Source organism: Polyodon spathula, chromosome 1 (genome assembly GCF_017654505.1).
Source record: "Polyodon spathula isolate WHYD16114869_AA chromosome 1, ASM1765450v1, whole genome shotgun sequence".
In the NCBI taxonomy this organism is placed as follows: domain Eukaryota; kingdom Metazoa; phylum Chordata; class Actinopteri; order Acipenseriformes; family Polyodontidae; genus Polyodon; species Polyodon spathula.
Window position 1 is genome coordinate 90,256,201 of NC_054534.1, and position 13,275 is coordinate 90,269,475.

Below are 13,275 nucleotides of genomic sequence, written 5' to 3' on the forward strand. Positions count from 1 at the left end.
ATAAACTAAATATTAATTGTTTTTACCATATTTAGACTATCAGACCTTTTCTTGAAAGACATATTTTTTTGTATTTCTACTGATTTCAGATACTTAAAATTGTATTATTATTATTATTATTATTATTATTATTATTATTATTATTACTATATGCTGATAACTTAAATTATGCTTACAGAAAATGTGATTGTGTAGATAAAATTTTACTTAAAAAACAAAACAGCGGCCCTTTTTTTTTTTTTTTTTTCTTTTTTTTTTTTTAATCCCGGTTCAGTAGTGTTTAACTCATCTAGTAACTTTTAACTTGCTCATTTGGGTATGAAGAGTGGTTTAAGTTAAATACCATTATTTAGTCGATCAGTGATCTAGTCTTCTGTAATTTAGCTTTCTGGGTATGGTTATATTTATCAGAATGCTGATCTTATTGAGCAGTTTGTTTACTCTACTACTGTAGTTGGTTTAGATTCCACAAATGTAGGTTTAGCTCTAGGGTTTCTCCCTCAAGAGTTATCACTGAGAGCTAGTGGACCACACTTCTGAAACTATTTTGCTATTTTTTAAAATGGTATAGCCTAGGTCAAATCAGAAAAAAGGTGGTGATATTTATTTCCAAGCAGTAACTAACTGAGTTTAATTGGTCACACCTGAGGCTAATGAGGCAAACCAGAGGTAAACACTGAGTTGGGTCTAAGTATCACAGTTAAACCTGGAATATCTAAAAATGCTATGGAACAGGAGTTTTAATTTAATCTTTTTAGGAACACTGAAAACAGCAATGCAAAAATTATAATAGCACATTTTTGTATACAATTAGCCTCATTTCAAAATCAACAGGCTATTTACATAAAAGTGGATTTATTTGTTATGTGTTATATAAGATTCCGTTTTCATCTTTCACTTTAAATTATGTAAGTGCTGTTGTCTTTAAAATAGGGAGTAGCAATTCAATCTATGGGTTTTTAGCATATACCACTGGCTGAGCTCAAGAACATTGTAACTAACAGAAGATTATAGTTTTGAGATACGGCTGGTTTTACAGATCCCGATTGACACTAATCAAGAGTTATCAAGAGTAACATGGGGCAGTCCATGCTTAGTGCTAATCAGGGTCAGTGAAAGTTTAAATATCAAGTTATAAATCGCCTTCAGATGTTTTTTTTTTTGTTGGTTTTGTAGTTACTTGAACTCAGCCAGTGATACAGTATCTATATTTACCATGGTCACGATAGACCATATTATATTAATTGCAATCCACTAAATACACAGAATAACTTTTAAGATATCTTAAAAAAAATAAATAAATAAAAATTATTGATCCGCAGAAGAATTTAGCATTTTAATCAAGACAATTTTCTTCCCATTTCACAGAGCAAACAAGTGGAGCTTGCTGTTATAAACAGTTTTATAATAAATGCTGACTGTCAAACGTGCCATGGAATTGCAGTCCTCCAGCCTGGAGATGATGAATGAAATCTCCAGTTTGGATGACCTGACCATCTCGGACAAGGCAAATTCATCTAGATACCCTGACTATGTCTACTTCAATGCAGCAACAATTTTCCAGAACAACCACGTGGATAAACCCCAAGATCAACGACTAGTGGACTACGGCAAATTAACCAACCTCCCTATGCCAGTGTTCGAAGATGAAAAGTCTCAAAGTTGGTCTTTCGAACTTGCATTCAATGCATTAAAATGTAAGTAATGGTGTAGCTTACAGAAACAGCTTATTAAGTAGTTGTTCTAAGCAGTCACTCTGTGAAACTTTAAGGTTTTGGATTATACTTATATCAGTAAGTAGATATATTCATTTTTGTAAAGAAGGTCACGCTACTGGTACTAATTAGGCAGGAAGGCTGTCACTCAGTGGAGTTGCTCATGCTGAAGGAAATTAATGGCCATAATAGTGACATTATAGAAATTGTTCCATACGAGACATGCATGGTTTTTTTTTTCCTTAAAGAACATACAAATAACTAGAATTGAAATAGTTTCTTTTTACAATCTTTCTGAAAGTTCTTTTGCTCAGGTACAGTTTTTTTTTTTAACCATTTTCCTCAATTGCTCACACTGTCTGCCTTCTTGATTGTGGTGTTTTGTAATGTGTTTTTTCCTGTTCTAGAAAATACATTGAATATCATGCTCTCTGTTTACTCCACCTGCATCATGGTAAAGTACAGAAGCCAGTAGATTCAACAGAGTTGTCTTGTTACATGAATACACTTAATGTAATTCTTGTACTCTCAAAGAAAAAACTGAACTTGTTGTCTAGTGTTTGTGTGTAATGGACACAATTTTGTTTGCCACTAGGGAGTGCAAGCAGGTACATTTTCCTAAATATCCTGAATAACCTGGTTCCAAAAACATAAAGGCAAAAATAAATTATTCATGTTTCCGATTACTTGTTGAAGCACCATTATTCCAGTGCACAAATCTTAGAAAGTCTGGAAACTCGTTTTAGATTGATTTCTGAATAACAATTTAGCATTGTAATGGAAAAGACTGTTGTTTTGTAATTTTTGATACAAGGGTGTCTGTCAAAGTTTTTAATTTTTCAGACTTTTGACATTTAAAGATACATTACTTCAGATACTATCAGTAAATGTATGTAATGTACCTTGCTATGTTCTGTAACCTAAGGTGTCTGTATAGATTAACGTAGTCCAAAATTATAGTCCAAATGTGTGGGCAGCGCTCCAGATAAGGTTTTGGGTCATTGAGTGATTTGCTCCAATTTAGACACTAGGGGGGTGATGTAAGGAGAGGCCAGGCAATTATTTTGTACTGCGACCTATGTAAGCTTAAGAGCAATGCAAATTAATCAACACACAAAAATAATGAGCTGCAATCATGATAATGAGGGTTGCAATGAGAGCCGCCTGTGCATCGGGTTATTTAGCGGCCGCACTCACAGCCAGGAGGTGAGGTGAGTTAGGAGTGCAAAGAGCAGTAGGCGCTGTATGAGATTTGTGGCGCACGAAAATCAAACCAAACAAAAAAAAATGTCAGAGGATGGCAGCAAATGGGTGTTTAGCAGCCCCAAATCACTTGCACTAGGGCTGTCACACGATTACATTTTTTGATCGGTTAATTTATGGACATTAGCTGACTAATCGGTAGATTAATCCATCCACATTTTTAATAAAGGTAACAATCTTATAGTGGCTGTCCTGCATAGTAATACTTCTAAATCATTCTGAATCAATAGAATCTAAAAAAAAAGAACCTCAATGGGAATGTGTTCTTTTTAAAGGTTTTTTACAGAATATTGTATTTATTATGTAGATTTACCTTCAAAAAATGTGTTTGACAGATAAGTAAATTGGTAGAATAGGTTGACGGGGACTAAGCCAGCACCGAGAAATTCAGAATCCAAAATCAAGAATCCAGTCGCTTATTCACCAGTCACAGACTCGCATTGCAAGTGAGTGGATTCAACCAAATGTTTTATGAAAACCTGAACTTATTGGTCACGTGTTTCTGGCAATTCCCAGGCAGGCTACAATTAACTGTCCCGGCATTCTCTAACAACCATATGCTGGATATTCACAATTGATTTCCCTTTTCCTTTCTGATTTTTAAAGTTCATTATTAGGCTACATTTTTTTAACACAATCTGCTGGGCTGCTATTCACTGATTACGTTATCTGAAACATGAAGCTTCGGTATATTAATGTGTTGTTCATCATGAAAACTATGAAAAAGATATCTTGGACATGTTTGTATACTAGGCATTTCTCTTTGTGGCAGTATCTATAAGTTCATCTCCAACCTTTCATAATGTTTGATTGTTTTACTCTTCATTTACTGTACAATACATTCCTCATTTAACGTAAGATAAGAACATTATGTGATATATTGTTGTGTGTACTAAGAATAATACACAAGAAGCCAGGGGCTGCGTTTTAGGTGTTGTAGGCACTGGAGGTGCTTTATTTAGGCTGTTCAAATAATAAGCCACCCACAACAAACTCAAAAACAGCACACAAAACACCCGACCCCAACCAACAGAAGCTACCCCATAAAAAATGGTGCCAAATTACAAATCATAACAATTGGAAACCCCAGTCCAGCCCCCCCCCCCCCCCCCCCCCCCCCCCCCCAAATCCAGCAGGTCCCCCAGGGGGGACGTTTGGGGGTTTAGAGTCTCCCAAATCTCAGAGGTACTGCAAGTCTGACGTTGGGACTGAGGCAGCTCCCAGAACCCGAACAAGTGGGGTTGTCTGACGTGACGTGACTATATATATATATATATATATATATATATATATATATATATATATATATATGTGTGTGTGTGTGTGTGTGTGTATGTGGGTGTGGGTGTGATAAAACTTGTTTAGGACCTTTGTTAATAATTTTATTGAGAGAAGGCTTATCAGACTATGGGGATATATAGAGGAACATTTTTGTACATTTTTCTATCCATACGTCATGGTAATGTATGAAACATTTTCATTGTTCTGATAATGTTATTTTATGTGATCTAATACATCAGTAAATGTCTTACTGTATGTACTGTATTTACCAATGGCAGTGTACTCAAACAGAAACCCCACATACTGTAACTACCACTTTTTACCTAGACCTAAAGCATGTTCCTACTATAGGTTCTGCAAAAACTTGAATTTACTATATTTCACTGAATCCATTATCGTAGGATGTATTCTCAGGCATTAGCTATGCTGCACAATACATTCTTGGTGTCACGTGTAGTCCTTTTGTAGCCTGTTTTGGGACTATATTAACTGTAACAAACACAGCAACAGTTAGCTAAACTGATTAAGAGAAGTAACGCTTACTGTTTGTTGAAATGGTTGACCTGATCGTGATTGAAAACTGTAAATATAACCTTAAAGGTCTAGTGTACTAAAGGCTTTAAAAATAATGTTACCTCTCATTACTCATTAGAACTAGCAACATTGCCACTGCCCATCCCAAGTAAAACAAATACAAAAGAACAAATAGCACTGTTTTATATTGCTTGTATGTTATTGGATTCTTACAGTACAGTATACTGTAGGTAGTTACTTACAGAATTGTACAATATTATCAAGGGATTATTTGACCACCTAAACCACACTGGGACATTTCCATATTTTCACAGAGAAACCAAATGGATTGCATCAACCTCTTATTTTTAAGGGTAAACCGGACACAACATTGTATAGCAGGGTGATTCCATAGTTCTGTGGCTTATCACGCTAAAGGTTGATGAGATCATCCCCAAACTGCTCCATTGCTTTGGTATCATGTTTGCCTAATGCATGCATAACTTTGTATTCATAGCTGTATCTGAGATTTGCATTGTTTAATCTTGCACTTCGAATGCTTTGTCTGTCATTTAAGGCGGAGGGTAGAGAATTTATTTATACAGAGTTATTGTATTTAAATGACTTGTGTTATTCCCTACATACAGTATCTATTTGTGAAACTCCACACTGGTTTCTTTTTACTACAGTGCTTGCTCTTTATTTTGATATCTGAATTACACATCAAAATTTTGAAATATTGAAAACAGTGATTAGTAAAGGATCCCTATAGAGGAATATAGAGGACTTTTACAGTTTACTGTCAAAAGTAAAATACCCAAATTAGGGAAATGTTGAAATATTGAGGGGCACTGATCTTAATTCATACTGTCATTAAAGCAGTGTAGTAGATCCAGCACTGCAGGCTTTGCAGATTGATGATATTATATTCCTTCTAGTTAGTTCTTGATCACCCTGCAGAGCAAAATTAGCTAACCTATTATTTTATGAAGTCAGTGATATCAAATAGTTTGAGTCACTGTTGAAGTTACCCAATGCTAATAACATTGTTATTATTATTTGCTTTGTTTGCTACTATATCACAAGTTAGAAGGTAAATATTGACAATCACAATTAAACTTTGCAGGCAAAAACAAGGTCCTGCTCTAATAAAACAGATGTGAGCATGTCTGGACAGTGTATGTTTTTATCCTGTGGATTGCAGAGTAATTTGTACCTTAATTATCCATTAGGCAAATATTAGACCTTTTCATCAATTTTCATCAATTAGGGCAGGGAAAAACAGAGATCATAGCACAGGCTAAGTGGAGAGAAACAATAATACCACCATCATTTGTTCAGGGGGCTTGAAAGCAAACTTAGATTACATGAGAAACAAATCTAATTTGGAAAATTCTAACCAATTATTGCCACCAACAGTGCTGTGCCATGTCCTAGGTACTGAATATTCATTGATCTTTTTATTGATCTAAATAGAAATTGACTTCTGAGCACACAGTTCTGCAAACTTTAATACAGGTTAAAAAAAGAAACACATGACAGCAGGACTTTGCAAACAGAACATAAAGATACAGAAACACCCTTACTGTTTAACACTTTGCAGTCCTATGTCGGACCTGGTCCGACATTACAATATTTCCTTTCCGGTCTGATGCCGGACCGGCATCATCAAAAAGATGTCAAGCTTACAGGTCTCTAGTCGTTTTTTCTACAGAAAAAGCAGAGAAAAGCATTCATTGGCTGAGTGAGGCCGATAGAAGTCGAGAGAAGCCGAAAAAAAAGGAGGCGGATCTGAGCAATACGCATAGTCCCTTCACCAGAGACACAACACGGACATAAACAAAGAAGATAGCTGCTTCCACATCCAGCACTCAAAGAATATCACAGACATTTGCCAAGCTTTTTGAGATGTTATAGTAATAAAATAATGACTTGGATAGCATTATTGAGGAGTTTGGTGATAAAATGAGTAATCAGGAGATGATTTATCAGTATGCACTAGTATGATAAATACAGCAAACAAGGAGTGGGGCAGGGCTGGAGATGCAGTACCGAGTGTCCTGTTGATATGCAGTACCTTTTAAACCAGATTTACTATGAATAAAATTACTTTTAAGCAGCGCATGTAAAATAAACAGTGCGTGTGAAAATAAATTGGACCTGACATGCCTGACAGGCACTGAATAAATGGACCTCAAAGGATTTAAAATGCAAAACAACAGGAACTTGATGATAACTGCCTTTTTAGAGATTCTTTTAAATAAAAAAATTAAACAAAACAAAAATGACTTGCAAATTTGGTCAAAAAGCTGCAAAGAAAGAAAAAACATATTTTAAGCATAGTTAACAAATTGCCAGAATATAAGCTAAACAAACTAGGGTCTTACCAATAGATACAAATAGAACATTTGAAAATGTCACTGTCAGTAAGTGTTGGTGGTCGCACTCTGAGGCCACCAAAAAAATGTGTTTGAGAACATGGTGCATGGTGACAGGCTCTTTTGCATAAGAGCTTGGAGTATTCAATGGTGGTGGGATAAAAAAAAGGTGTGAAATCTCTTAAATGGGCCAGATGCCATTGAAGGTCTTAGCCTCCACATGGGATAAGCTGCAGTATTGGAATATGAAATAAACTTTGCAACAACAGAGCAGATCCTGTTTTTAAAGAAAGATTATATTGACAAAAATGTGTTATTTACTACAGTATCTTATTTAGTTAAAAAGCAGAGGCTTACCTCAGTAGAACAAATACTGTGGAATAGTGGTTCTCAAAACAAGATCTAGTGACCACACTCTTTACTGGCCAATAGAGGTTTAACATTCAGTTTGACACAATGGAATAAGCTACACATGAAAGATGTTTGTTTGTTACCAAACTGATCATGTTTTTTTGTTATTTCTCAGTAAAGTTCTGTAATGCTTTATAAATGTACTTTCTGGTTTACAGACGTTTAGCAGGTTAACCGTTAGTTTTTTTTTTTTTTTTTTTTATCAAGGTTTGGTAAATATGTATCATTTTGCACTTTATTTCAGATCAAGATTTTCTTGAAGATTTAATGATTGACAGCTGTTTTTACCCATCTAATCCAACTGTAAGTGCAATTATTGTTTTAAGCATTTAATTGTGCACCTTTGGGAGTCAAAAGGTTTGATTTAAACATGTTACAAATTATGATTTGGTCATGCATTTATTTTAAGCAGTCAATAAGGTCACCTTTAATTATTTGTTCGCTGCCAAGGTTAAAGCATTCATTTCATAATTACCTTTACTGTAATAAATAGCAAAATGAATATGTTACTGTAGCAAGCTATTGTATACACTAGTTCACATGGCCCCTTTAAATACAGAGTGACCACTATATGTCTGATTTAGTAGGTATGTTTGTTTAAAAAGAGTTGCCTAATGTAAATTGCATTAATCACTAAAGCCATGACTTGCCTCGTACTGGTGCAGTAGCTTATGGGCTTATTTAAACAAAGCTTAGTGTCCTTAGCTCGGAAGTACACAAACCCATAATATTTGTGTTGAGATAATGTAGCAAATATAAACAGCCTCCTATGTTAACATTTACCAAAATACCCTAGAAACCAGAGAATTACTCAGTTGGTTTCTGGGGCAAAACATTTACACAGTAAACAGTCAGTAAAAAATCATGAAGAATCTACGTCATAGATTTTATCTCAAGATACAAAAATATAGCTTGTTAAACCAAAACCTGAAGAGATACAGTGGCTCTCAAAAGTATTCACCCCCCTTGGACTTTTCCAAATTTTATCGTGTTACAACATGGAATCAAAATGGATTTAATTAGGAGTTTTTGCCACTGATGAACACAAAAAAAGTCCATACTGTCAAAGTGAAAAATATAATCTAGAAATTGTTCTAAATTAATTACTAGTACAAAACAGAAAATAATTGATTGCATAAGTATTCACCCTCTTGAGTCAATATTTGGTAGCGGCACCTTTGGCAGCAATTACATCCATGAGTCTATTTGGATTAGTCTCTACTAGCTTTGCACATCTGGACACTGCAACTTTTGTCCATTCTTCTTTGCAAAATTGCTCAAGCTCCATCAAGTTGGATGGGGACCTTTGGTGAACAGCAATTTTCAACTCTTTCCACATATTCTCAATTGGATTGAGGTCCGACCTTTGACTGGGCCACTCCAGGACATTGGCCTTTTGTTTTTAAGCCACTCCACTGTGGCTTTGGCTGTATGTTTGGGGTCGTTGTCCCAGGTTTCTTGCAAACTTCAGCAGGTTTTCCTCCAGGATTTCTGTGTACTTTGCTGCATCCATTTTGCCCTCTGTCTTCACAAGCTTTCCAGGCCCTGACGCAGAGAAGCATCCCCATAGCATGATGCTGCCACCACCATGCTTCACGGTAGGGATGTTGTTCTCAGGATAATGTGCGGTATTAGGCTCGCGCCAAACATAGCGCTTAGCGTTGAGGCCAAAAAGCTCTATTTTGTTCTCATCAGACCATAGAATCTTCTTCCACTTGGTCTCTGGCATGCATTCTGGCAAACTCTAGCCGAGATTTGATGTGTTTTTTTCAACAATGGCTTTCTTTTTGCCACTTTCCCATAAAAGTCAGTTTTGTGAAGCTCCCGGGCTATTGCCATATGCACAGTGTCTCACACCTCAGCCGTGGAAGACTTTAACTCCTTTAGAGTTGCCACAGGCCTCTTGGTGGCCTCACTGACCAGTGCCCTTCTCGCCCGGATACTCTCCATTTCTTAATAATGGATTTTATTGTGCTCCGGTGGATGTTCAATGCCTTGGAAATGTTCTTATATCCTACCCCTGATTGGTGCTTTTGAAGAACCTTATTCCGGATTTGCTTTGAATGTTCCTTCATCTTCATGATGTAGTTTTTGTTAGGAAATGTACTAACCAACTGTGGGACCTCCCAGAGACAGGTGTATTTAACCTGAAATCATGTGAAACACCTTAATTGCACACAGGTGGACTCCATTCAACTAATTATGTGACTTCTAAAGACAATTGGTTGCACCAGAGCTTATTTAGGTGTGTCATAGCAAAGGGGGTGAATACTTATGCAATCAATTATTTTCTGTTTTATATCTGTAATTAATTTAGAACAATTTGTAGACTGTATTTTTTACTTTGACATTATGGACTTTTTTTGTGTTGATCAGTGGCAAAAACTCCTAATTAAATCAATTTTGATTCCATGTTGTAACACAGTAAAATGCGGAAAAGTCCAAGGGGGGGTGAATACTTTTGAGAGTCACTGTATATTCTCTAAACCATTGTGTATAATTATTTAATCTTTTTTTTAGCATCTCAAAGTGAACCCCAGATGAAAAAAAAACCCCACAGAATCAATCACGTCCACATTTTGTACCTGTACACATGCGTGATTTCGATTGAGTGGATTTCCACTCTGATGTACAGGTGAAGCAGGTGAAGCTGGCGATTGTGCCTATGGAGAGCACTCTGTGGTGCTCATGATCTTTGCTGTGTTCATCTTGTCGTATCAGTGAAGCACAATGTTTGTGCATTTTTTTAAAATATAAATGCACAGATAAACCTAAACAGTAATCACAATGCACATAGTCATACTTAATCACAGCAACAGCGGCTCGTTGAATATGTTTTCGGTGTTTGAAATGGAACATTTCTTACTTGCAAAACAAAAACAAAGGAAGAAAATACAAGTCTACAGAAAGTGCCAAGCGTCAAAGTTATGCAGAGTCCTTTTTGATAATGTTCATGCTGGCTTAAATAGAACAAAAAAGTTTATCATTGTTAGTTATTTTAGTTTAATCGTGAGGTTAATGAGGTTAATGTTTTTGATATCGTAAATATTTTGAATAACACATAAACATTTACAGTGCAGTCTATTCTGTATTATTTGTAATGATTTTGCCAAATAGAAAGTGAATACGAGTGTTTCCAAAGAGATTCCTAAATGCTGTCTTTTAATTCTGGCATCAAAAGACATGCATACGTTTTAAAAATGAAGCCTACTGTTTGGTATTCTGTTTGTTGGGAACAATTATATATTAAATAAACAAGGAAAATGTGTTAATCAGATTATTCTGCCTTTTATTGCAACTGTGGTACCATTCATTGAGCGAAAATTGTAAAGGGTGCTTTAGCTGAAACCTCCTGACAGAGGGGGTACAGTGTCAAACCCATGATGTACAATATCTAATGTACCAATAGTGGTTAGGTTAGTATAGCATAAATGGAGAATATTCAATAGCCTAACTGAAAATATTTATTTAATGAGTTATTTTACATGTGAGCCTTGGTCTAATCACCCATCTCTCTGAAGCTTAGCTAACCGGTGGCAGCTGATAAGGCAGTCAGGAATTTGCTCACTCAGGCCAAAATTATGTACAAAGACATGTATTTCTTGGTCAGGTTTTTAGAATGCTTTAATTTCACAAGAAGAACGCCTTTCTCTCATTTGCCCTCATCTATACAATTGGTGCCAATCAGTGGAATTGAGCTGCCACACTGAGTAACTGAAAAGCTGGAAGCAAATTTTCCTTTCACCTGGGAGCTTACCTAACAACTTAAAACATGTTCAAGGGAATTACTCGAACTGCAAACTTTTAATATTTAGAAGATTAAACAGAAAACAAAAACAAAACAAAAAAAAACAACAACAAAATGTGCACCACAATTTCAACGCACTAGCACTGTGCTACAGCAAAAAGTTACTCCCAGACCCAAAACCTTAACTGGAGCACTGCATACATGCCACAGAGGGAACAGTGTATATTAAAATAATACATTATTTTACATACATTGGATTATTTTTAACATTAATTGAATACCTTTATCCTTTGATACCGATGTTAAACATTTGTTCAAAAACAGCAATTAAATTAATCTTTTTTTCTGGAAATGGTCACTGCCTATTCCCCAATATATAATAGGTTTCCTGTAGCATTGAACTCAGATTTAAATTGAGCTTTATCATAAAAATGGTAAATGCAGAATAATCTCTGTATCATATCAGTCTGCCATTTCAATATCTACCACTAGTTTAATATTAAACTGTACGTTTTGCACTGTATTTGAATACTTGAAACTATTATGGTGCAACTGAAGTCTTATCTTGTATACTTGAATTTAATTTATAAAAAATAGTATTTGATATGTATGTTATCAGATATTTCATTTTGACAGAGCTGAATAAAGCTGGGTAGGGCAGTATGTTCTGCTGTGATTATGAATTATATGGGAGAAAAGCAACCAGTGCATGTCTTTAAATTGCTGCATAAAGGTAATAAGCGTGTTAAAAAATGATCTCCATTGGTAATGAATGGGCTTATAACATTACATGGCATGCTGCTATTGTACATCCTAATAGCAAACAATAAAGCCAGGCACCATAAAGTATGGTTCAAAATTCACGTTGTTCCAGTTGTACTTGAACCCATAAAGTTTAACCTTGAACAGCTTCTGGTGTGGAAAAGACTGCAAGTCTTATAATAGCATGACAGAGAAGAGCTGCTATGCAAAGTCCATTTCCCTGTCTACAAAAAAATAATGTTTGTGAGATCATTGGGGCTAGGCAAAATCCAGTGAACAAGTAAGAATTAATCAAGTAGAAATATATCATCTGGTAACTGGCAAATGGAATCGTGCCCTTTAGAGAGAATGTGGTTTTTGAAAGTTTCTGTAGGAAGGCATGCCCTGGCTGCAAAAACATAATTTATTACCCAACAGGATTATTAGAGGTTATTGAAGCATTTTACCTCCGCTGCAAGAGACCCAGAGAGATGTCAAACATTAAGCATTTACAGTGTTTTTCATTCAGGCTGAACAGCACAGCATTCGTCACTTTTAAAGTTCACATAAACCTTGCTATAGTAAGTACTATTGTGAGAGACTGCGTCTTACTTACTTATTAACTGACAATACATAGTGTCGTTGTCTAACGTTTGACGCCTTAGCAAGCTATAGATTCATGACCTAGTCTAGGAATTGGTTATTTCTGGCAATAAAAAGCTGACATTTTGCAACATTTTCAGCAGTGTATTTGCATCACTAAATGTGAACTAACTGATTAGAGAGCCTGAGGAAGTGAACCAGCAAAACGATCCAGGGCACAAAGTCCTTCCATTTGGGTTATGTTGTGTGTGACAGGGTACTTGTGTCATGTGTGAGTAACAGCTGATTAAGCAGTACAGAGAGACAACTGGGGATAGAGTTCAAACGCCGGCACAGGTGCGCAGGATTTATTAATACAAACAGAAAGAAAGTAAAGAAAGTTGGTCATGTCACATTACCAGCCATGGTAGCGCATAGAGGACACATACAGCAAGCTGTACAAAAGGCAAAATAAAACACAGTACAAAAACGACAAATAAAAGGTGCCACACAGGGCGAGCGCTAGCCTTGTAAACGAGGCGTCCTGCTCCAGGAACCGACAACACTGCGTAACCCTCGCTACACATTACATGGGATCACTATCCCCTAAACTAACCTACTGATGAGCCGGTATTCATACGAC

At 36.0% G+C, this 13,275-nt stretch overlaps 1 protein-coding gene across 1 annotated transcript in view; it reads left to right on the top strand.

Moving 5' to 3' along the window:
- Positions 1-1,432: 1,432 nt before the first annotated feature.
- LOC121326648 (putative methyltransferase NSUN7) overlaps positions 1,433-13,275 on the top strand; it is a 30,338-nt gene continuing 18,495 nt past the window's right edge. Inside the window, exons 1-2 of the mRNA XM_041270023.1 lie at positions 1,433-1,661; positions 2,123-2,169. Of these exons, the coding sequence (XP_041125957.1) occupies positions 1,433-1,661; positions 2,123-2,169 (276 nt within the window). The remainder of the gene's footprint in view (positions 1,662-2,122; positions 2,170-13,275) is intronic.